Here is a 24,742-nt window from a genome sequence, read left to right as displayed (position 1 = left end):
GATTTTTCACATCAGGGTCCAATGCCAATTAAATTAGGCTACCCACGATTTAGGCCTATATAAAAACGTGTAATAGTAAAATAAACCGCATAGTGTCATGCGCATCGTCTGTCCTTTCACTTGGCTCTCTCTTTTTCTTTGTGTTATTTGCAGAGAACTATAGTACATCGTCAATATCTTTCTTAGGCCAGCTGACCTTCAAAGATTTGATTCAATAATTTAGAGCGATGCATATCTGATTTAAAAAATCGGGATTCGAAAAGAAAAGCCTATCTGTCATTTTTCAACAGCAGCGACGAGTTTGGGAAGTCCTTTAAATGGAGTTGACAAATAAAACCTGTTGGCTTAGAAAAAACTCCCGGCTGAAGAACAAATTATAAGGCTGTGCAGATGAGGTATATTAATAGGTTGGCTTGAGTGTCCGTTTTTACTCGTAAAGACGAGGGGCTTAGTGGCGGGTCGCGGGACAACTGACATTCTCGTTACGCATTGATCATATAAAATACATGCGGTAGGGTTATACATTTTAAATCATGGACGTGTTGGGAGTCCTCAATTTGGGCGATGTTGCCCAAACTTTCTCAAAAATTGGAATGTTTCCAGTTTTTGATCTTGCTTATTACATCGTGTCCATACTCTACCTCAAGTATGAACCAGGTAAGTGTTTTTTTTTATCCCTATAAATGCACGTTCAAAAAATCAACAATGATTGTGATGTTGAGAGTAGCTTATAATTGTGTAGGCTATAGAATATAACACAGGTCAACGTTGAAATAGATGGCTATATTGACTAGGTTATAACCAATATGAGTTGTCAACCTCTGGAAAGTATAACACCTATAAATACATGCACCTATACAAGCAATAATTTGGCAACTGATAGCCGTACTATGGAAGCCATAATACACTTTTGCTAAATTCATTAACCCATTATTTGTCTCATAAATAACATTTGCAGTAGCAGCTTGGCATATACCTTGAGGGAAGAATAAAGAAACCACAACAGGAGTTAGATTAACCCCGTTTTCTTTAATACCTCACATTTCCCAATATTTAACCCTGTAAACAGACAGGGTCTATTGTATGAAATCTGATAGAGACTCGTTGCATACCAAAGCTTTGGCCCCTATGCAATAAATAGAATGTCCTTAAATAGAATTTCAGTGGGCTACACACTACATAAATTATCCTCTGCTTTAGAGCAGGCTTGTTCATAGACCTTTTGTAATGGTGCATGTTTGTAAGACCTCATTGACATTGTATTAGTCAGAAGTGAAACCCACAATACTCAATAATATTTTCAGTCGAGCCTCTTAGAAACAAAGAATATGGGCAAAAGCACTTATGTTGTCCTCGAAAGGAATATGTTTAATGAAATCCCAGCACTAATCCACCCTTCTGGATCTCCCTTGTTCACACACAGAATGGTAAACTGAATGAGGAATTGCACGTTAGTTGATAAATTACTTTGAAATATTTTATTATTTACTTATTGACACCGTTTTGTCTTAAGTACATTTTAGTGGCCTATAAAAACTTGTGTAAAAATACTCTGATTCCCTACTTTGACTCTTTGGACAAACATTAGCCAAATTATGGGTTAGTTCATCTCCAGTAATGGTCTGAAAAAAACAAATGAGTTCCTAGATCTAGACCTATGTAAACCAATCTCTGAGAGACATGTTGGAAGTGGTTCCCTGGTTCTCACTATATGGTGAAACCCATGAATGAGTTTGGGGGCTGGGGATGTTAAGGGTCAAAGTTAATGTCAAGCCTACCAGTTGCTTTGCGAGGCAGGAAAATAAATAGAGCAATGTGTATTTTTAGGCCACATTTCTAGGGATCAGTTTTCTGTCAAACAGCAGGCTAATCGCTCCTCCACCCAGAATCACATTTGTTCTTTTAGATCTTCACAGTTCTGACTCACATATCCTGATTTACTCCACAATGTTGCAACGATCCATAAATGTTTCATTTCATCTTTGGCCTTTTTAAGTTACTTTTTGGTTTGTTTGATTGTAGTGCAAGACTTGATTCCTCTTTCCTCATGACCAGTAACACTCATGAGTAAAGTTAATGAATAAGTGAGTAATGGATGAGTTAAAGGATCAGAGACCTTCTCTGCAACTTTGTCCTTGAGTAACTCAATCAATGTTGGGAGTTGGTAGACATGTGATATGGGGATGAAAGCTAAGGAATAACCAACCAAAAGATAATAGTACATACACCGTAACACTTTATAATAACTTTGATTTACATTGACATTTTTGTCATTTAGCAGACGCCGTTATCCAGAGCGACTTACAGTTAGTGCATTCATCTTAAGATAGCTAGGTGGGACAACCACATATCTCTGTCATAGTTAGTACATTTTCCCTCAATTAAGTAGCTATCAGCGAGTGTCCTGTGTAGCTCAGTTGGTAGAGAGCATTGTGCTTACAGTGCCAGGGTTGTGGGTTTAATTCTCACAGGGGACCAGTACAAAAAAAGTAGGAAAATGTATGTACTCACTACTGTAAATGACAAAAAAAAAAGAAAAACATGCTGTGGGATTATTTAAGATACTCTTTGAAGAGGTATGTTTTCAGAAGATGGGCAGGGACTCTTCTGTCCTAGCTGCAGGGGGAAGCTGGTTCCACCATTGGTGTGCCAGGACAGAGAATAGCTTTAACTGGGCTCAGCAGTGGGCCTTTCATCCAAGCTGAGATATCTGCCAGGCACGCAGAGATGCGTGTCGCCACCTGGGTGTGAGAAGAAAATAGTTGAATGTCATCCGCATAGCAATGATAGGAGTGGCCATGTGAGGCTATGACTTGGTGTATAGAGGAGAGGGCCTACAACTGAGCCCTGGGGGACACTAGTATTGAGAGTTCGTGGTGCAGACACTGATCCTCCTCACGTCACCTGGTAGGAGCGGCCTGCCAGGTAGGCTGCAATCCAAGAGTGTGGAGAGCCTGAGATGCCCAGCCCTAAAAGGGTGGAGAGGAGGATCTGATGCTTCATAGTGTCGAAAGCATCGGATAGATCTAGAAGGAGGAGAGAGTGTCAGCTTTGGCGGTGCGGATAAGCCATAAAACAGTCATGAATAAGCATTAAGGAACAATTGATAAACTATGAATAAATGTGTGCTTCTTTACTAACATTTAGAAACATTTGTAAGCATTATCAGCATTACAAATCATGAGTATTTATTACATTTCAAATAATTTATGAAGCGTTGATAAACATTTATAGTGATTTATAATGGATTATTTATGAAAGTTACTATGAGTGTTCCCGATGTATAATCTGGCTTCATGTGAAGAAAATATCTAAATTGTTATTCTTCTGCAGGGTCAGTGGAGGTGGCTCGCAAGAGCCCTGTGGCCTCTTGGCTTTGTGCCATGCTCTATTGCTTTGCGAGCTACATCTTAGCAGACGTTTTGCTCGGAGGTTGCCCCCTGGACTATTTTCAATACAACACCCACATCCTCCTAGCCTCCATTATTTGGTAAGATCTTTAAATTGTTAATGTTCTAATCTTCATCATTGGTTTAGTTTTTGCTTGAGAAACTGCAAAAACGATGTCTGTATATGCCTAGGATTGTTGAAATAGGTCAAATTCAATTCGATAGAAAATATTTTGAAATTATTTTTAAAATGTTATTGTTAAGTAACCAAACGACCACCTCAACATTAAAGATGTACTCTTTTGTTTCTTGTTCACTAAAATGTAACAACAGGTACCTCATCTTTTTTTGCCCACTGAACCTGTTCTACAAATGTGTGGCTTTCCTGCCTGTAAAGCTTGTGCTGGTAGCCTTAAAGGAGGTTGTCCGTGCTCGTAAAATTGCAGCCGGCGTGCACCATGCCCATCATGCCTACCATAACGGCTTCCTCATCATGGTCATCATCGGCTACGTCAAAGGTTGGTGTCTCACTGCACTTCCCCCCATTGCTACAGCTGCGACCTGTAGGCCTTTCCTTGTGTGTGTTCATTTTGCAGAGGGAGGAAGGCAAAACGAAGATAAGACCAGTGAAGCGAGATACAGACCTTTGTCCTAATTATTTGTACCTTCTATTTATATCCTCTCAGGGTCAGGAGTAGCTCTCATTTCCAATTTTGAGCAACTGCTTCGTGGTGTGTGGAGCCCCGACACCAATGAAATCCTCAACATGTCATTGTGAGTTGGTTTCCCTTACAGCTCTGTGGTTTATGTCAGCCGCCGATATGTGTTGCCGCCTCCTCTCATGAGAGATTTATTTTAGATGTCTGTTTGTTAGTAACCTAAGCTGTTTCAGGGCGTCTCAGGTTATTCCAGCTCTAGTTTTTTAAGAACTTTTTTTTATATTACAGCAAATAATCTGATATTGATATTTCCATCTATTACTCCTGAAGGTATCAGGTATTGCAACAACTTGATTTGAAGGCATTCAAATGCATTGACTGACTCTCTAGGAATCTATAAAATATCAAACACTTGTAATTTGGGCTGAACTATCCCTCTTAAAGCTGACCAATGGATAATAATGGATAGTTTTTTTAATCAAGAGAAGTTGTGACTTTGCTTTATTTTCATAAAATGTTCCCTCTCCAGCCCTACTAAAGCCAGTCTGTATGGAGCCATTCTGTTTACACTTCAGGAGGCACACTTACTTCCCGTGTCCAAGAGCACCCTCATCTGTCTTTTCACTCTGTTCATGGCTACTACCAAGGTAGGTCCTGAAGTCCATACTAGTGAGTGAACACCATACTTTTACTCAGGGATTGGGGCAAATATGCTTAAATTGTGCAAATGAAATAACAATAATGTTTCTGGAAAATAATTGTCATTTTCCAGTTCATGGATTCATTAGCTGCCAAGAAAAGGAAACACCAACATGAAGTGTCTTAATAGGTCTTTGGGCCACCAAGCCAGAACAGTTTCACTGTACCTTTGCATAGATGGGTTAACTGACGACGTCACAAAAATTATGTGCGTGCTTACATGGGGCAGAAGTCAGCGCGTTGTGTTGCTGTGATTCTGGATAGCCAGACTGATTGCAACAATGACAATAAACTATTATGTGGGGAATCATAAGTGGCTCGTTTCAACTCCTTTGATCTTGTTCTTGATTAGAATTTTTATTTAACCTTTATTTAACTAGGCAAGTCAGTTAAGAACAAATAAAGCCTGGATTCGAACCAGGGATTGTAGTGACGCCTCTTCCACTGAGATGCAGTGCCTTAGACCGCTGCGCCACTCGGGAGCCCCAATATGTTACTCTCGGGGTGAAAACCTGAGGTAAGGCTGACCGAGACCCCTAGACATCCTTGAACGCCCTCCAGACCCTCAACGTGAACTGGAGACCCCGATCAGACACTATTTCCTCAGGCACCCCGTAGTGCCGGAAGACGTGAATAAACAGGGCCTCCGCAGTCTGTAGGGCCGTAGGGAGTCCGGGCAAAGGGAGGAGACGACAGGACTTAGAAAACTATCCACAACGACCAGGATCGTGGTGTTACCCTGTGAAGGTGGAAGATCGGTTATGAAATCCACCGACAGGTGCAACCACGGCAATTGTGGAACGGGTAAGGGTTGTAGCTTACCTCTGGGCAGGTACCTAGGAGCCTTACACTGGGCGCACACCGAGCAGGAGGACACATAAACCCTCACATCCTTAGCCAAAGTGGGCCATCAGTACTTCCCACTAAGACAGCGCACCGTCCGGCCGATCCTAGGATGACCAGAGGAGGGTGACGTGTGGGCCCAATAGATCAGCCGGTCGAGGACACCAGACGGAACGTACAGATGCCCAGCTGGACACTGAGGGGGAGCAGGCTCTGCACGTGACGACCCGCTCCATGTCTGCGTCCAGATCCCACACTACCGGCGCCACCAAGCAAGAGGCGGGGAGTATGGGAGTGGGATCCATGGCCCGCTCCTCTGTGTCATACAGCCCAGACAATGCGTCTGCTTTAACATTCTGAGAGCCAGGTCTGTAAGAAAGGGTAAACACAAAACGGGTGAAAAACATGGCCCACCTTGCCTGGCGAGGGTTCAGTCTCCTCATCGCCTGGATGTACTCCAGATTGCGGTGGTCAGTCCAGATGAGAAAATGGTGTTTAGCCCCCTCAAGCCAATGTCTCCACGCCTTCAAGGCCTTGATGACAGCCAACAACTCCCGGTCCCCCACGTCATAGTTTCGCTCCGCCGGGCTGAGCCTCCTCGAGAAGAAGGCACAAGGGCGGAGCTTCGTTTGCGTACCCGAGTGCTGAGAGAGCACAGCTCCTATCCCAGCCTCGGACGCGTCCACCTCCACTATGAACGCCACAGATGGATCCGGATGGGCCAGCACGGGAGCCGAGGTAAACAGAGCTCTCAGGTGACTGAAAGCCCTGTCCGCCTCAGCTGTCCACTGCAAGCGCACCGGACCCCCCTTCAGCAGTGAAGTAATGGGAGCCGCTACCTGACCAAAACCCCGGATAAACCTCCGGTAGTAGTTGGAAAACCCTAAGAATCGCTGCACCTCCTTTACCGTGGTGGGAGTCAGCCAATTACTCACGGCTGCAATGAGGTCACTCTCCATCTCCACCCCTGATGTGGAAATGCGATACCCTAGGAAGGAGACGGACTGTTGGAAGAACAGGCATTTCTCAGCCTTGATGTACAGGTCATGCTCCAACAGGCGACCAAGCACTCTGCACACTAGGGACACATGCTCGGCGCGTGTAGCGGAGTATATCAAAATGTCATCAATATACACCACTACACCCTTCCCGTGCAAGTCCCTGAAAATCTCGTCTACAAAAGCTTGGAAGACTGATGGCTCATTCATCAACCCGTACGGCATGGCGAGGTACTCATAGTGCCCAGAGGTGGTGCTGAAAGCCGTCTTCCACTCGTCTCCCTCTCAGATATGCACCAGGTTGTAAGCGCTCCCGAGATCTAGTTTGGTGAAGAAGCGTGCCCCGTGCATTGACTCTATCGCTGTGGCTATGAGCGGTAGCGGGTAACTATACCTCACAGTGATCTGATTTAAACCCGGTAGTCAATACACGGAAGCAGACCTCCCTCCTTCTTAACAAAAAAGAAAGGAGGCGGGTGAAGTGGAGGACCGAATGTACCCCTGACGCAGGGATTCAGTGACATATGTTTCCATAGCCTCCGTCTCCACCTGTGAGAGGGGATACATGTGACTCCTGGGATGTGCAGCGTCTACCAGGAGATCTATCGCACAATCGCCCCGTCGATGAGGTGGTAATTCTTTTTAGAGAAGGCGAGAGCCAAATCGGCTTTTCAGGGGGAATGCGCATGGTGGAGACCTGGTCTGGATTCTCCACCTTAGGTGCACCAACAGAAACCCCTAAACACCTACCTGAGCGCTCTTGCGACCACCCCGTGAGAGCCCTCTGTGGCCAAGAAAGAGTGGGACAAGCTAACCAGGTTAGGCCCAGCACCACGGGAAACGCAGGAGAGTCAATAAGGAAGAGACTAATTCTCACCGTATCACCCCCCCCCCCCCCCGCGTCACCATGCCCAAAGGAGCGGTAACCTCCCTAATCAACCCTGACCCTAATGGTCGACTATCTAAGGCGTGAACGGGAAACGCACATCCACGGGAAAAATGGGGATCCCTAAACTATGGGCTAAAGCTTTATCAATGAAATTCCCAGCCGGGCCTGAATCGATGAGCCCCTTATGCTGGGAATGCGGGGAAAACTCAGGAAAAGTGACGGACACAAACATATGTGCAACAGAGGACTCTGGGTGAGGATGGTGCCAGCTCACCTGGGGTGACGCCAGAGCGCCCTGCCTGCTGCCTTGATTCCCACCCGGTACCGACCGTCAGTGTGATCTCTGCGGCCACAGATAGTGCACGAGCGGGAACCCCCTCCGGTCTCCCTGCGCACCACCCCTCCCAGCTCCATGGGTATCCGAGAGGGGGTGCGGGAGGATGGAACCACCAGATCACGATCTGAACGTCTGCGAGTAGCCAGCAGGTTGTCCAGCCGGATGGACAGGTCCACCAGCTGGTCAAACGAGAGGGCGGTGTCTCTGCAAGCCAGCTCCCGACGGACGTCCTCACGTAGACTGCAGCGGTGATGATCGATCAGGGCCCTGTTGTTGTTCCATCCCGCGCCGGCAGCCAGGGTCCTAAACTCCAGGGCGAAATCTTGGGCGCTCCTCCTGCCTCAGAGGGTAGAGGCACTCACCCTCCATACGGCGTTGGCCCACTCCAGGGCTTTCCCGGTGAGGCACGAGACTAGGGCGGACACCCTCTCACGGTCCGATGGAGCTGGGTGGACCGTGGCCAGATAGAGGTTTAATTGAAGGAAGAACCCCTGGCAGTTGGCGGCACTCCCTTCGTACTCCTGTGGCAAGGAGAGACAGATCCCACTGGGTTCAGGCGGGAAAGGGGCGCTCAGGGGAGACCCCGGTTGTGCTGGTGGAGGCGCTGGAAGAACTCCCTGTCTCTCCCAGCGGTCCATTGTCTGGACAATGCTGTCCATGGTGGCACCAAGATGGTAAAGTATTACTGCATGCTCCTTGACGCGCTCTTCCACCTCCAGGGCCGGGGTACATTCTCCTGCTGACTCCATAGAAGGGTAACAGAGACCAGTTGGTTGTTGTAATTGGTGCGTGTTGGTGGCAGGGAAGTCAGGCGCAGGAGAACGAACTTGATATAAACGGAGTCGTTTAATAAAAGTTAACAAAACTCCAAAAACCTAAATATATAAAATAATCAAAGTGGGTAGAAAACCCGTCGCGCACCAACACACACAACATACAATCAAACAATCGCCAACAAGGACATGAGGGGAATTCTACTCTGTTAAATACACAACATGTAATTGATGGGATTGGAACCAGGTGTGATGGAAGACAAGACAAAACCAATGGAAAATGAAAAATGGATCAGTAATGGCTAGAAGATCAGTGACGTCGACCGCCGAACACCGCTCGAACAAGGAGTTGGGGCCGACTTCAGCGGAAGTCGTGACATTTGTACCAGAGACCAGTTGGTTGTACCAGAGACCAGTTGGTTGTACCAGAGACCAGTTGGTTGTACCAGAGACCAGTTGGTTGTACCAGAGACCAGTTGGTTGTACCAGAGACCAGTTGGTTGTACCAGAGACCAGTTGGTTGTAACAGAGACCAGTTGGTTGCACATTTTAGAGTGGTCTATTATTGTCCCTAGCACAAGGTGCACCTGTGCAATGATCATGCTGTTTAATCACCTTCTTGATATGCTACACCTGTCAGTATTATCTTGGCAAATGAGAACAAACAAACAAATAAACAAATTTGTGCATAAACTTTGAGAGAAATAAGCTTTTTGTGCACATGGAGAATTTCTGGTATCTTTTATTTCAGCACATGAGACCAACACTTTACATGTTGCGTTTATATTTTTGTTCAGTATACTTACCTCTGACATCCTATTATTTACTATTAGTATTAGCAAATAAACACAATTGATAGTGATCATAAACTATGGTTATTTGGTTGTCTCAACTAGAAATTACGCAAACTAAGCAAATATTTTCACACTGATGATTTGTAATTTTCTTAGGTGATCTTGACCGCCCGCCACTCTCACGGCTCTCCCTTCATCCTCATCGAGTCTTGGGTGTGCCACTTGCTCTTTGGCTCCCCTCTTGGAGGTGGTGAGGAGGAGCACCACGCCACCCTTGCCCCAGCCCCTGTCGCCCCCGTCTCACCAGTCAAAACCAAGGAGGAGCTCGGCGAAGGCACCCGCAAAAGGAAGTCCAAGAAAGCCGAGTAGAACACAAACTACTACACCAGTGAAGGGGGGAAAAAGGTCCCCCATCAATTAACTGCATCTGATTTCCTCTCATAGTCCAGCCTTCTATTTAGACATGATGGAGTCTCCCATTCCTTGCTGTGGAAAGGGGCAGTTTGATGTTTACCAAATGAGCAAATGAGTAAATCTATTGAAGCAAATGGTGCTTTCTATGACATATTACACAGTATGGGGATTCTGTAAATAGCTCACCGAAGTCGAGTCAAACACTTAAATCTTCCTTCCAGCCAGTACATACAGTATAAACATATTTATTTCCGTATTTATTTTTCATCTGTGAATATCTCTAACTGTGTGCAACAGCACGAGGTGAACAGTGAACTACAAGTTACTTGATTGTTTTAGGATGGCATTTGTTACAAGTACTTCTTGCCGTAAGCTATCAATGGGTTTTTGGTTTAAACCCTGTCAGACCTATTTCAGTAATGTAAAGAAATTGGATCAAAAGCACAATCTGACCCTAGATCAGATAACAGAATGAATCAGACAATACAACAGAATATGACGTAAGTAATATAATGTGAAGAATACATGGCTGCTTTTTACAAAGTAAACAAGTGAAATGCATGTCCTTTATAAATAAAGGCAAGTGAAAATTCTTACGTGGTGACACTTTGATTTATTTGTTTAGTAAATGACATTGTTATATGTTGTTAACGGTTACCATATAAACAGAAAGTATGAGGTGGAAAGCTATGCATTCATACAGAATTGTGCTACATAGTAAGGAATTATTTCATAAAATGTTGTTTTTATATTGAAATGTAAAATAAATCAATAAGGGCAAATTGCCACTGTACCCATATACAACACATTAAATAAAACAAGTGACCACACAAAAAACACAACAGAAATTCAGGTATTTAAGGAGAAAGTTGCATGTCTCTATATACTTTTCCATGAAGAAATGGAACTTATTCAAAAGTGAGCAGTGTCATTACAAAAGTATCCTCAAAGGTTGTCATACTGAACTCAAAATGGTGTTGAAACCTTAAGCTATGTCTGTGTTTGTTTGCACTTGTCTCACTTCCTGTCCTTTGTAGTACGTCTAATGAACCATCACTGATAAACTTTATAGAAGGTCACAACCTCTGACCTCTGACCCCTGACACTTACATACCCCACAACAGCAGAAGAGATCACTGACCAAGAACAAGCATTCCCTTTATTTTCCCTCTTCATACAAATGATAGCTTCTTTTGTATGCACCTCAGTCCCATCTCACATACAGAAAACAATGCTCTTTTTCAAGTGAAACCAAAAGTCAGCACAGAGAGCTGAGGACACCTTGAAAGATTCATTTTACTCTCAGTTTCGTCAGCCTGGCTAAAAGTTTAAATGCACAACTAGAGAAAGGTATTAACGTTTTTCCAGAGTTGGACTTGGATCATCAAAGGAGACTTCTAAGGGACAAGTCATGCATCACCTTGTTTCCTGCCAAACTTTGAGTCCATGTCCAAAAATCCCAAAGAAACATCAACATCTTTGGAAAGAGATGCCTTGAAGCCAACCCCATGCCTTCCCTTTTTCTTTACCCTCTGACTGATAACTGTTTGTAGAGAGAGGCAAAGACACAGTCAAATGTAGTGTAGTTTTGTTTCCCTTCTGAGATCACTATTGAAGCATTCAAGCTAGTAGTGAAGACAGAAATCAGGGCTTGATTTGTTTTTCCAGCGAGGGACCAGGAGGAAGCTTCTCTATTGTAGAGGGTTTAGGAGGGAGCTAGGATAAATGTACTGGATGTGATGAAAGCCAGTCAAGGTGCATGCATCAGAAAGCCTCAGGGGTGCCTGCACTGGAATGCAACCAACATCTGTTGGTTCCATCACTGGCAAACAAAACATATAACACAAATCCATGCTTCCCATGCAATCAGTTGTAAATCATGGTTCAAGCAAATACTGGAGTTGATCTGGGTCCCCATTTTATTTTGACAGAAGTTGTGATGTCCAAGAGGTGTACCCAATAGACAACCCGATCAGAAAAAATACTAATCATTCAAATTCATTATAACTTAATAGAGGTTTGAAGACTTAAGACATGGTTAGTTTCAGTTTGTGCTGCTTATTGGGTTCTCTCTTAATGCTTTATTTGATGAGCTGATAACTTAGCTGCTAAACTGACTAGGCTTACTAGCAGGCAAAACGTGTTGTGATGACCCACGCATCAGGCCTCCAGTGCGCCTCCACAGTCCAGAGCTTCCGGCGACAGTTCCCAGTCCAGAGCTTCCGGCGACAGTTCCCAGTCCAGAGCTTCCGGCGACAGTTCCCAGTCCAGAGCTTCCGGCGACAGTTCCCAGTCCAGAGCTTCCGGCGACAGTTCCCAGTCCAGAGCTTCCGGCGACAGTTCCCAGGCCGGAGCTTCCGGTGACAGTTCCCAGTCCGGAGCTTCCGGCGACAGTTCCCAGCCCGGAGCTTAAGCCGACGTTTCACGGTCCGGAACCTCCGGCGATGGTCCGCGGTCCGGAACCTCCGGCGACGATCTACGGTCCGGTTCCTCCGGCGACGGTCCGGTGCCTCCAGCGATGACCCATGGTCCAGAGCTTCCAGCGATGCGCCCCGCACCGGAGCCGCCCCCGACGCCCTGTGTCATCCATCATAGATGCCCACCCGGACCCTCCCCTATTGAGTCAGGTTTTGCGGTCGGAGTCCGCACCTTTGGGGGAGGGGAGGGGGGTACTGTTATGCCCTGACCATAGAAAGCTGTTTATTCTCTATGTTTGTTGGGGCGTGATAGTGACTAGGGTGGGTCATCTAGGTGTTTTTGTATTTCTATGGTGGCCTGATATGGTTCCCAATCAGAGGCAGCTGTTTATTGTTGTCTCTGATTGGGGATCATATTTAGGTAGCAATTTCCCCATTGGTATTCGTGGGATCTTGTCTACATTTAATCAAAGTTGAGAGGACTCTGTCCGAAAGCACCATGATTTTGGGCCAGTGGGCTTCTGTGTTACGTGGACATTCCAAAGTGAAGGGTTCCAGAGGACCTCCTGGGCGGAGGTGATGTCACTCTAGGAGAGATGTATAAAAAGACAGGCAGGAGAGGAGACAGATCCCACTCTCTCTGACTCTCCAAACCCTGCTGCAGGAGCCTTCCCTGGTCCTACTTGAAGACAGGGCAGAATTTGGATAAACGACCTGGTTGAACCACACCAGACTTCACACAGTGGCTCCAGACTTCACATACCTTTACTTGTCAGTTGCCGTAGAGAAGTCTAAGGGAAAATAAGAACATGCTGTGGATCCTGGTGTTGGTGATTTCTCTCAGTGTGAGCAGTGAGCTAGTAGCTGGTCAGAGAGGTATGTCTATAATCACTTTAGTATCTTTAGTGAGAACTTAATATATACTTGTAGGTCAAAAATGTTGGAGAGATTTGAAAGTCTGGTAACACCTTATAATAACAGTGTCATGAATAAGGCATTTATAAATTAATGATTATAAATTGTATAAATGATTACGAATTGTAGTGCTTATAAATGCTTATACATGTTTATAAATGTTTACAAATAATTATTTCTATACATGAGTTATTATTAATAGTATATAAATAGTTTATTAATGCTAACTTCTTGGAAGTTATTATAAAGTGTTACCACCTTTACAGATCAAATTATTTTGGGAGCCTGTGATAAATGTAAAATAAATGTCTTGTCAATGTCACGTAAAATTATATTTGTCTAAAATGCTACGTTTATACGTTGAATGTCACTGTTTTTATTAAGCATATTCCTTATTTTCAGCATTCATATTCAGCATTCATTTACACATCTGAATTGCTAAGTCCTATCATCTTCATGGCCAATGGGTTGATTCATTCAGCAGCTTATGCTGTTGAGCAACTTGTCAAATCACACTGGTAGTGTCATCGTAGTGTTCACACCATTATTTCTGGAGCCTGTTTGCTAGGAATTCATACAGAAAACATTTCAGCTCCTAATGTGAAGACCACACTTCCCCTCCTCCATGCTCAAGAGATGTTGACACAACACAGATCCCTAAGGAGTTGTCCTAGGTCAAATAATATATCTAGTAGGTTCCTATTGGAGCAGCACAACAGTCCCCACATACCAGGTTATCCCAGCATCCTATTCATCTGGGACACTTCTTCCTGGGTAAGGCCCAGACCTCATGCCCTGTAAATCTAACATCCACAGGAGTCCATAATTAAGCCTTAAAGTGAGTGACCTTGCCATGATTCTTGCCAACAACTGTGAAACTTAACCAGACTCCAGTATAGTATCTGCTCTGTTCTTTCCAAGCTCCTATTCGATATCTTTCACATTGAAATTAGTGTGAAAAATTCAATGAATTCCTTATCGATCCAAATTTGAGACAAATTGGTTTTGCAGCAGTAGGAAAAAGCATTTGGCACAAACCCCACGACATGTAAGTCTCTGTGTTTGAGTATGCATGTAATTCAGGCCAACGGATAGTCTTGGAATGCCAGCTCTTGTGGCAGGGGGATAGTAGCGCAGAGGCAGAGAGCCCACTCAGGTAGTAAAGATGATGAATGGGGAAGTGGATTATGTTGTTTTATAGAAGGACATCTGCATAGTTCATCCCCAACTCATTGCTCACTGATGACTTGAGTCCAACACAGATGTGTTTCCAAAACAATGTCACAAGAAGAGGAATGAGGTAGAAAAAAAGGTTTCTGAAAGGTTTCTTCAGCTGTCCCCACAGGATAACCCTTTTTGGTTCAAGGTAGAACCCTTTTTGGTTCCAGGTAGAACCCTTCTGGGTTCCATGTAGAACCCTCTGTAAAAATTATTCTATATGGAACCCAAAAGGGTTCTACCTTAAACCAAAAAAGCATTATTCAAATGGTTCTCCTATGGGAACAGCCGAAGAACCCTTTTAGGTTCTAGATAGCACTTTTCTTTTTTAAGAGTGTACGAGCAAGAGCTTTGTGATGTGACTAACATTCTGTTGCAACATGAGGAGGACTTCGGTGGGGTTGACATTAGTTTGAGTTGATCTTGGCATCCTATGATGATAACACCCCATTCACCTAAAATGTCTATTCTTACTATCAACTGACTCGTCCTTTGACTTTGGTTGAAACGTAGTATACTGGAACAGGAAGTATGTTCTGTCCATTGCTAATGTGTCGCTAATACAGTATTATGAAATATTTAATTTTCAGATGGAGAAATCATCAATCAGATCAAGGGAACAAATCAAGCTCTGGCTGAGATCAAAGAACTGCTGAAACAACAGGTAAAGCCACTGTTTGGACGTACAGGGCAACTCTCTGTGAGGATGTCAGGTCCAGTACACGGTCCCATACAGTTTAATAATGTGAACTAATAGTGTATTTGTACCTCCATGCAGATCCAAGAGATTGTGTTCCTGAAGAACACAGTGATGGAGTGTGAAGCCTGTGGTGAGTAGCCTAGACCAGCCAGCAGAAATAGATATGCCAGTTGGATGGCAGTAAATACTGTGGTGTAGCAGGCTAGAGCTCCTTCAGGCACATAAAACAGTTACTGTATTTTGAATGCAGTACATACATTAATAAGTACATATTTAATATATAATTATGTATACATTCCACATAGTACATTACACCAATATATCAACAGCATGATTGCTATCTCTATTATATGTAAATATGGTACATTTATCATATTATTGGCTTTCATGTACTTTTGAATATATACAGTACATAAATCAACATATTCATATTTAATGGAAAATGTAAACAACTAGAAAATTCCATGTTTTTTTATTTTATTTATTTTTACCAGATAAGTCGACAGAACAAATTCTCATTTACAGCAACTACCTGGGGAATAGTTACAGGGGAGAGGAGGGGGGATGAATGAGCCAATTAAGTTTCATTGCCTCCAGTAGATGGAGACATTGTACGGGAGAGCGCTACAATTCAGAACATTAATTCAGGTGGTCTACTTGGCTGATGGATGACTTATCACCCCCCACCCCCCTAGGCATGCAAGGTCCCTCTCGCCCCTCCTGTGACCCTAACCCCTGCCACCCGGGGGTAAAGTGCATTGAAACAGCTGGCGGCATCAAGTGTGGCCCCTGCCCTGAGGGCATGGTGGGCAACAGTACCCGATGCATGGATGTGGACGAGGTAGGACACTTGAGCAAACACCCCCACCTCCCCCAAAAAAACAAATTCACCTAGTATTCTGTAGTGGGCCTAAATTGAAACACGATCATGTACTCATAGTATGTGTTATTGTGTATTGCACAAGTTATTGTGTACGTTGGTTTTAAATCAACTGTTAAAGTGTCTGATTTCATGATATCTCAATGGCAAATTCTAATATCTATTGAAGAGTCACATTTCGAACATATTAATACACTCTCTCTCCTCTGCTCCTGTGTAGTGTGTGGTGAAGCCTTGCCACATGGGTGTGCGCTGCATAAACACGTCCCCAGGTTTCCGCTGTGGCCCCTGTCCAACTGGCTACACTGGCCCTCAGGTGCAGGGAGTAAGCCTCTCCTACGCCACTAAAAACAAACAGGTAGGCATTTTGGCTCAAGCAAAAAGCTTATGAGCTTGGCATTGGCAACATGTAAGGTTTTTGTTTGAAGATATATGCATTATGGCTTTCTTTTTTTGTATTTGAATTCTACTCAGGTCTGCAAGGACATCAATGAGTGCGAAGGACCCAAGAATGGAGGTTGTGTGGAAAATTCCAATTGTGTAAACACACCTGTAAGTATAAATAATAACCAATCAATGCCACTCAATACTGTATATTTGAAAATCCAGAGGTCTTTCCTCTGAGGTCTTGAGGAACTAAGTTTACAATGTGGTGGCGGTGTTTGTTGTTGTCAGGGCTCGTTTAGGTGTGGCCTCTGTAATGCAGGCTATGTTGGGGATCAGCGCAAGGGCTGTAAGCCTGAGAGAGCATGTGGTAATGGCCAGCCCAACCCCTGCCATGCCAGCGGAGAGTGTATTGTCCAACGAGATGGGAAAATAGAGTGTCAGGTAATGGGATACGATTATGTTGCAATGGATCAATATGAATATGAATACAACCTAAATGTATACTGCTCCTTTTAATACATGTTGTCTATAGCATTCTGTTGGATGCAGATTGCCCTCTATTGATTCTGCTGAAATGTAATTGAATGTTAATTGACATTTCATGTACAGTCCATAACTCTGTCTTTATCCTGATTCACAGTGTGGGGTGGGATGGGCTGGCAATGGCTACTTCTGCGGATCTGATATTGACATTGATGGCTTCCCTGATGAGAAACAGGAATGTGCCGAGAGGAACTGTGCCAAGGTAATACACTATTATCACCTTGAAAAGACAAAGGAAAACTGTGACTATACTATTTCAAACAGAAAGAAAAATCTAAAGCAGAAAAATTAAGTCACAGTCATGTGCTTTATATAGGATAACTGTCAAACGGTACCCAACTCTGGCCAAGAGGACGCAGACAAGGATGGTATAGGAGACGCCTGCGATGAGGATGCAGATGGGGATGGAATCTTAAATACACAGGTTACTGGTCTCTCTCTCGCTCATGCTTACTACAAGTATTTACACCCTATTTTGTATCTTAGTGTAAAGACAGGCTCTGATAAGAATCTGATGCCTCTATGGTAGGACAACTGTGTGCTGGTACCAAACGTCAACCAAAGAAATGTGGACGAAGACGACTTTGGAGACGCCTGTGACAACTGCCGTATGATCAAAAACAACGACCAGAAAGACACTGATATTGATAGACTGGGTGACGAATGTGACGAAGACATTGATGGCGACGGTCAGTATGCATGGACAGTATTTGACCGTGACAAGACTAATTCTGCTATTGCTGTAATACATGTCAATTGACATACAACAAAGATAATCTTCCCTACTACAGGAATCCCCAATAACCTGGACAACTGCAAAAGGGTTCCCAATACTGACCAGAAGGATCGAGATGGGGACAAAGTCGGAGATGCCTGTGACAGTTGCCCTTACGTTCCCAACCCTGACCAGGTCTGGTTTCGTATTGGCTGTACTTGTACACATTCTAGTCATTACAACATGTTGTACGTAGCAGCACAACCAACTTTGGTTTGTTTGAATGATATTTATGTTTCCACAGTTGGATATGGACAACGACTTGATCGGAGACCCTTGTGACACCAATAAGGACAGGTATAGTAGTGTTACTAACTAGCTTTCTTTCCACCTCCCTGCCTTTAACCATTGTAGGCCTGTGCGTGTGGATCCAATCTATTGGTACTCCATTATTAAAAATGACCTTCCAAATATTATTTTATATGTTATGTAATGACTTTGGATCAACACTTAAACTTTCATAAACCCACAACAGTGAGAACTGTAAAATGGTCTCCAATGCTGAATCCTACCCCAGCCAAATCTCTGTATTGGTCTCCTTGTGTTTTTCTCTACTATTCTCAGTGATGGTGACGGTCACCAGGACTCTCAGGACAACTGCCCTGCGGTCATCAACAGCGCCCAGCTGGACACGGACAAGGATGGCCTGGGGGACGAGTGTGACGATGACGATGATGATGATGGTATTCCTGACCTTCTGCCCCCGGGACCAGACAACTGTCGCCTCATTCCCAACCCTCTGCAGGAGGACTCTGACGGTGAGTCTAGACATTTTTCAGCCCAGTTTCAAAACAGTTCTTCAATATATCTGTGTCATTTTGATATTAATGTTATCCTGTGTCTTCAAAGTCACACATTTCTTTCGATTTTCTTGTTACAGGTGATGGGGTTGGGAACCTGTGCGAGAACGACTTTGACAACGACACCATCATCGACAGCATCGATGTGTGCCCGGAGAACGCTGAGGTTACTCTCACAGACTTCAGGGCCTACCAGACAGTGGTGCTGGACCCGGAGGGAGACGCACAGATAGACCCTAACTGGGTGGTGCTCGATCAGGTATTGATGCATGCATTACATCTAATCTAAGTCAAAGGGTGTTACAGTATATACAAATAATTGCCAGGAGACATGTTAACTGCTTAAGTTCCATCATTTTATCTGATTCTCTTTCCACAGGGTAGAGAGATCGTCCAAACTATGAACAGTGACCCTGGACTGGCTGTTGGTAAGAACAGCAATCTCACGTTGGATTCATTCAATAAACCAATTGATGTACCTTTAGAAACACACCCTGACCCAAACTCACGCCATTCTCTCAAGGTTACACGGCTTTCAACGGTGTTGACTTCGAAGGGACGTTCCATGTGAATACGGTAACAGACGACGACTATGCAGGCTTCATCTTTGGCTACCAGGACTCTTCCTCCTTCTACGTAGTGATGTGGAAACAAGTTGAGCAGATCTACTGGCAGGCCAATCCGTTCCGAGCTGTGGCAGAACCAGGGATACAACTGAAGGTAAAACAAAATCCTATACGCACATACTATATATGACTTATCCAGTCATAGTAAAAGTCAAGTTCATATACAAATTCATGCCACCACAACACAACTCGGTCAATAGTCTGACCTACACACAACTCGCCCTTTGTAGGGAATACCCATAGGGCCAGTTTCTTAGACCAAGATTAAGTCTACTCCTAGACTAAAAACCAGCTCAATGGAGAATAGATACATTTTCCAGTTTCTTCCCCCTTGAGCTGAAGTATTAAAACACCTGCCCAGATTGATACATTGGAAGAGATCCACAGTTATGTAACATTGGTGCCTATGCAATTGTGTTGACAACTAGGCTGTAAAGTCCAACACGGGACCAGGTGAAAATCTACGTAACTCCCTGTGGCACACCGGAGACACCAGTGACCAGGTGAAGCTGCTGTGGAAAGATGCCCGCAACGTGGGCTGGAAGGACAAGACCTCCTACCGCTGGTTCTTGCAACACAGGCCCCAAGATGGATACATCAGGTAGTAGGCTGCTATTAGACACAAGTCATAGGCGTTTGATGGCCTTTGGCGCAGTTTGACATTTATGACATGACATTGTCCTTTGATAATACACTCAATTTTAATTTGTGGCATTACGTGTACAACTGATTGAACTGACAACATTTTATAAGAACACATACTGTTGAACTTGAACAACACAAAATTATTTTCATGCATGTTTTCTCTTATCATATTATCCAAATGGTATTCTTTACCACAATAGGAAACATCTTCCAGTTCTAACATACAGTACCAGTCAAACGTTTGGACACACATACTCATTCAAGGATTTTTATTTATTTTTATTATTTTCTACATTGTAGAATAATAGTGAACACATCAAAACTATGAAATAACACATATGGAATCATATAACACATATGGAATCATATAACACATATGGAATCTCTGGTGACTATGGATTCTCGTTCAAGTGCTGTCTGTAAATCCAAATGTTGTAACCCTCGATCTAGACTTGCCATTATCTTGCTGCTTCTATTGTCTGGAAATTGTCTAACCCAGGTCCTGACATTCTTACCCCTGTCGAATTAAGTAGTCAGAGTGGCCTGAAGTTTTTGCATATGAATGTAAGAAGTCTTCTGCCGAAGCTTGATTTAGTGGATGTATGGATAAAAACTGCCGACCCTGATGTATTTATGCTTTCTGAAACCTGGCTTAAAAAATATATTACAGACAAAAATATTGACATAAATGGTTACAATGTTTTTTGTACAGATGGTAAATCTATGGGTGGTGATGTTGCTGTATACGTAAAAGACAAGTTCCCTGTGGTTTACTGATTTCTGTTACTAAACCTAAGCAATTTGAATATCTGTCTTTCAACCTAAACCTTGGTGCATCTTTAAATATTGTTCTATCTTGTTGTTCTAGACCTCCATCTGCTACTGTTGGCTCTCTGGATTGTATTTTCAAATTGTTATCACAGAATGTCAATTCTGAGTTTGTCCTGATGGGTGATCTGATTCAGGACTGGCTAACATCAACTCAAAATTCTATGCAATACCTATAATCTCACTCAGATTGTCAACAGTGTAACTAGGTTGAATATAAAATATCCTCTTTGATTTATTTGATTTTAACCAATACTCCTCATCGTTTTAATGCTTATGGTATTTTTGCAAATGACAAGTGATCACTGTGCTATTGCCTGTGTGAGAGATGGCAAAATTCCTAAGAAATCTCCACGTGTCATTACGAAAAGAAACTGGAAGCGGTTTGACATTCAAAGTTTTTTACATGATGTATATAGCATTGAATGGAATGGAATTAATCCCTTATGTTGAACTAGCCTTTTCTTACTTCCACAACGCATTCCAGGATGTATGCAATAGGCATGCCCCTGAAAATAAAATCAGGATTAAGGGCAGAGAGAACCCTTGGTTTACTAAGGAATTTACACAAATTATTGTTCTTTTCTTTTCCCATTCTCATTTGCTTAGAACAGTAACAAAAATTAGAACAGGTCATGGTAGAAATAGTTTTAGTTACTTAGCTCCGTAGTCCTGGAATTCTCTCCTGTACTCCCTGTTCACCCACGACTGCGTGGCCACGCACGCCTCCAACTCAATCATCAAGTTTGCGGACGACACAACAGTGGTAGGCTTGATTACCAACAACGACGAGACGGCCTACAGGGAGGAGGTGAGGGCCCTCGGAGTGTGGTGTCAGGAAAATAACCTCACACTCAACGTGAACAAAACTAAGGAGATGATTGTGGACTTCAGGAAACAGCAGAGGGAACACCCCCCTATCCACATCGATGGAACAGTAGTGGAGAGGGTAGTACGTTTTAAGTTCCTCGGCATACACATCACAGACAAACTGAATTGGTCCACTCACACAGACAGCATCGTGAAGAAGGCGCAGCAGCGCCTCTTCAACCTCAGGAGGCTGAAGAAATTCGGCTTGTCACCAAAAGCACTCACAAACTTCTACAGATGCACAATCGAGAGCATCCTGGCGGGCTGTATCACCGCCTGGTACGGCAACTGCTCCGCCCACAACCGTAAGGCTCTCCAGAGGGTAGTGAGGTCTGCACAACGCATCACCGGGGCAAACTACCTGCCCTCCAGGACACCTACACCACCCGATGTTACAGGAAGGCCATAAAGATCATCAAGGACAACAACCACCCGAGCCACTGCCTGTTCACCCCGCTATCATCCAGAAGGCGAGGTCAGTACAGGTGCATCAAAGCTGGGACCGAGAGACTGAAAAACAGCTTCTATCTCAAGGCCATCAGACTGTTAAACAGCCACCACTAACATTGAGTGGCTGCTGCCAACACACTGACACTGACTCAACTCCAGCCACTTTAATAATGGGAATTGATGGGAAATGATGTAAAATATATCACTAGCCACTTTAAACAATGCTACCTAATATAATGTTACATACCCTACATTATTCATCTCATATGTATACGTATATACTGTACTCTATATCATCGACTGCATCCGTATGTAATACATGTATCACTAGCCACTTTAACTATGCCACTTTGTTTACATACTCATCTCATATGTATATACTGTACTCGATACCATCTACTGTATCTTGCCTATGCTGCTCTGTACCATCACTCATTCATATATCTTTATGTACATATTCTTTATCCCCTTACACTGTGTATAAGACAGTAGTTTTGGAATTGTTAGTTAGATTACTTGTTGGTTATTACTGCATTGTCGGAACTAGAAGCACAAGCATTTCGCTACACTCGCATTAACATCTGCTAACCATGTGTATGTGACAAATACAATTTGATTTGATTCCATATGTGTTATTTAATAGTTTTGAGGTCTTCACTATTTTTCTACATTGTAGAAAATAGTAAAAATTATGAAAAACCCTTAAATCAGTAGGTGTGTCTAAACTTTTGACTGGTGCTGTAACTATTCTGGTTCAAGATGGTCATATTTTGGCTGCATTTACACAGACAGCCTAATTCTGATCTTTGCAGAATTATTGGGAAGATAATTGGTCTGCCTGTGTAAACGCAGCCTTTGTCATATTTTTGTGTTCCTTACTGGTCTCCCTATGTGTTTGTGTGTGTCATGTTCAGGGTGCGTTTCTATGAGGGTCCTCAGCTAGTGGCAGACACAGGCATCATCATAGACACCACCATGAGAGGAGGCAGACTGGGCGTCTTTTGCTTCTCTCAGGAGAACATCATCTGGGCTAACCTACGCTACCGCTGCAATGGTGAGCAGCACACTAATGCTGATCCCCCCCCCCCCCCCCTTTAGAATACCCTTTTAACAAGCAGGAAGTAGAGGAGAATGAGGACCTTAGGGAATCAATTACAGAATGATTGCCTTGCAGCATCCCGATAATATAATTCCTGTATTGAGAAATGGATGAAACTGGTCTCTGGCTAAAGGGGAACTGCATTTACCTATATTTTGTGCCTGCTTCTATGCCTTCACATTAGCATGAAGTGATACTGTGGCCGCATTTATATAGACTCCATCTAAATGACCTCTTGGCACACATACGACTAGTTTGAGGTTTTAGAGAGAAATACATTTGAGGCAATCAGCAGTTGAAACAATGAAGTGTTTTCCCCACCCCTTTTTCGGTTAACAGCTGAGGGATGGGACTAGAGGAATATAACCACTCTAAATTCATATACACCGCTATGGATGCAAGGACTGATATCCATGATATCAACATTATAGTTTCAAACATGGTTTGAGGCTATATAGTATGTTTACATTTACTTTGTTTATAAACAGAGTAAAACAGGCTTATATTTTGGTTTCTGATGCAGTACGATAGTTGAACTAAGCTTAAGTTCTAAGTTATATTCTTTAAGAATCAATGGGTACATATCCTTAATTTATGAAAACAAATGGATGCAGCAACTGCAGAATGCCCCTTTAATTATATTGGTCTGTTGGTTGTGTGGTATTGTAAAGACATTTGGACGTACTACAGACACCAACTAACTTACAGTATGACTCATTTACAGTAGGTTGGCCTATTGCCATGCACAGATTCCATATTGACTTATCTCGCCCTCTCCCTTTAGATACAATCCCTGGGGACTTCGATACATACCAAGCCCAACAGGTCCAGCTGCAGTTCTAACAGGGCACGCACATCTGCCCAAATGAAGACTGAGAAGACAATGCATCTACAACCCCAACATTCCGGAACACATCTCCCAGATGAACAGTACAGTGTTGCTTCTTAAATGGCACCCAATCTCCTATATAGTGTACTACTTTTGACTAAAGACTATATAGGGAATAGGGTGCCATTTCACACCTACCCAGTGAGATTTCACTCAGCAAAATGGCGGCTGACATATTGATCACCACCAGCAATGACAGAGGATTTTCCTGTCTTACATTCGCTCCCCAATAAATTCCAGTTCTCAGGGGACTTTTCTGTCTACCATTACTCTGTCACCAATATATAAATGTGAAAATGTATTTTTGTTTAATAATCAGGGTGTTGCCAGTAAATGTGTTACATTGTGAGGGGACCCTATAAAAATAAAAACATTTGATATGCATTAGATTACATGTGATCAATTATTACTGTTGAGTGCCCTAGAAATAAATGTTTAACTACACATCTTTATTTTGCTTTAACATATGCTGAATATATACTATAAGACTTACTTTTAAGTCAAAACAGTGAAGAAAAGTTATACTACTACTAACTAGACCGAAACTGTGATTAAATGTTCTAACTAGACTGAAACTGTGATGAAAAGTCCTACTACTAACTAGACTGAAACTGTGATGAAAAGTCCTACTACTAACTACACTGAAACTGTGATGAAAAGTCCTCCTACTAACTAGACCGAAATTGTGATGAAAAAGCCAACTACTAACTAGCCCGAAACTGTGATGGAAAGTCCTCCTACTACTAACTAGACTGAAACTGTGATGGAAAGTCCTCCTACTACTAACTAGACTGAAACTGTGACGCCTTGAGCAACTGCTTTGAATGCTGATAAAAAGTTAGGAACTGAAATCACGAACATGCACAGGTATTCCATAAAAAAAAAAAACACATACAGAAATATAG

At 43.3% G+C, this 24,742-nt stretch overlaps 2 protein-coding genes across 2 annotated transcripts; both read left to right on the top strand.

Annotated features, from left to right (window-relative positions):
• The first annotated feature begins 157 nt into the window (after nt 1-157).
• On the top strand, nt 158-10,388 carry LOC115109154 (trimeric intracellular cation channel type A-like). Its single transcript, XM_029633785.2, has 6 exons — nt 158-657; nt 3,334-3,490; nt 3,723-3,907; nt 4,076-4,163; nt 4,578-4,695; nt 9,538-10,388. The coding sequence occupies exons 1-6, from the start codon at nt 534-536 to the stop codon at nt 9,748-9,750; spliced, it is 885 nt and encodes a 294-aa protein (XP_029489645.1). The 5' UTR covers nt 158-533; the 3' UTR covers nt 9,751-10,388.
• A 2,474-nt stretch (nt 10,389-12,862) lies between these two features.
• On the top strand, nt 12,863-24,214 carry comp (cartilage oligomeric matrix protein). Its single transcript, XM_029633433.2, has 19 exons — nt 12,863-13,088; nt 14,936-15,009; nt 15,124-15,175; nt 15,741-15,886; nt 16,146-16,283; nt 16,400-16,477; nt 16,601-16,753; nt 16,953-17,057; nt 17,172-17,279; nt 17,385-17,544; nt 17,647-17,765; nt 17,875-17,927; nt 18,195-18,388; nt 18,511-18,689; nt 18,810-18,858; nt 18,954-19,150; nt 19,485-19,657; nt 22,764-22,903; nt 23,733-24,214. Exons 1-19 carry the CDS (start codon nt 13,022-13,024, stop codon nt 23,789-23,791), a joined length of 2,244 nt encoding a protein of 747 aa, XP_029489293.1. The 5' UTR covers nt 12,863-13,021; the 3' UTR covers nt 23,792-24,214.
• The last annotated feature ends 528 nt before the right edge of the window (nt 24,215-24,742 follow it).

This window comes from Oncorhynchus nerka, linkage group LG25 (genome assembly GCF_034236695.1).
Source record: "Oncorhynchus nerka isolate Pitt River linkage group LG25, Oner_Uvic_2.0, whole genome shotgun sequence".
Classification (NCBI taxonomy): Eukaryota; Metazoa; Chordata; class Actinopteri; order Salmoniformes; family Salmonidae; genus Oncorhynchus; species Oncorhynchus nerka.
Note: the sequence above shows the minus strand (reverse complement) of the source record. Positions and strands in the feature narration are given on the sequence as shown.

Coding starts and splice junctions, on each gene's coding strand:
- LOC115109154 (XM_029633785.2), top strand. CDS start 534: ATGGACGTGTTGGGAGTCCTCAATTTGGGCGATGTTGCCCAAACTTTC. Junction 4,164..4,577: donor GAAATCCTCAACATGTCATT/GTGAGTTGGTTT, acceptor TTCCCTCTCCAG/CCCTACTAAAGCCAGTCTGT. Junction 4,696..9,537: donor TGTTCATGGCTACTACCAAG/GTAGGTCCTGAA, acceptor TAATTTTCTTAG/GTGATCTTGACCGCCCGCCA.
- comp (XM_029633433.2), top strand. CDS start 13,022: ATGCTGTGGATCCTGGTGTTGGTGATTTCTCTCAGTGTGAGCAGTGAG. Junction 19,151..19,484: donor AACCAGGGATACAACTGAAG/GTAAAACAAAAT, acceptor GTTGACAACTAG/GCTGTAAAGTCCAACACGGG. Junction 19,658..22,763: donor CCCCAAGATGGATACATCAG/GTAGTAGGCTGC, acceptor TGTCATGTTCAG/GGTGCGTTTCTATGAGGGTC.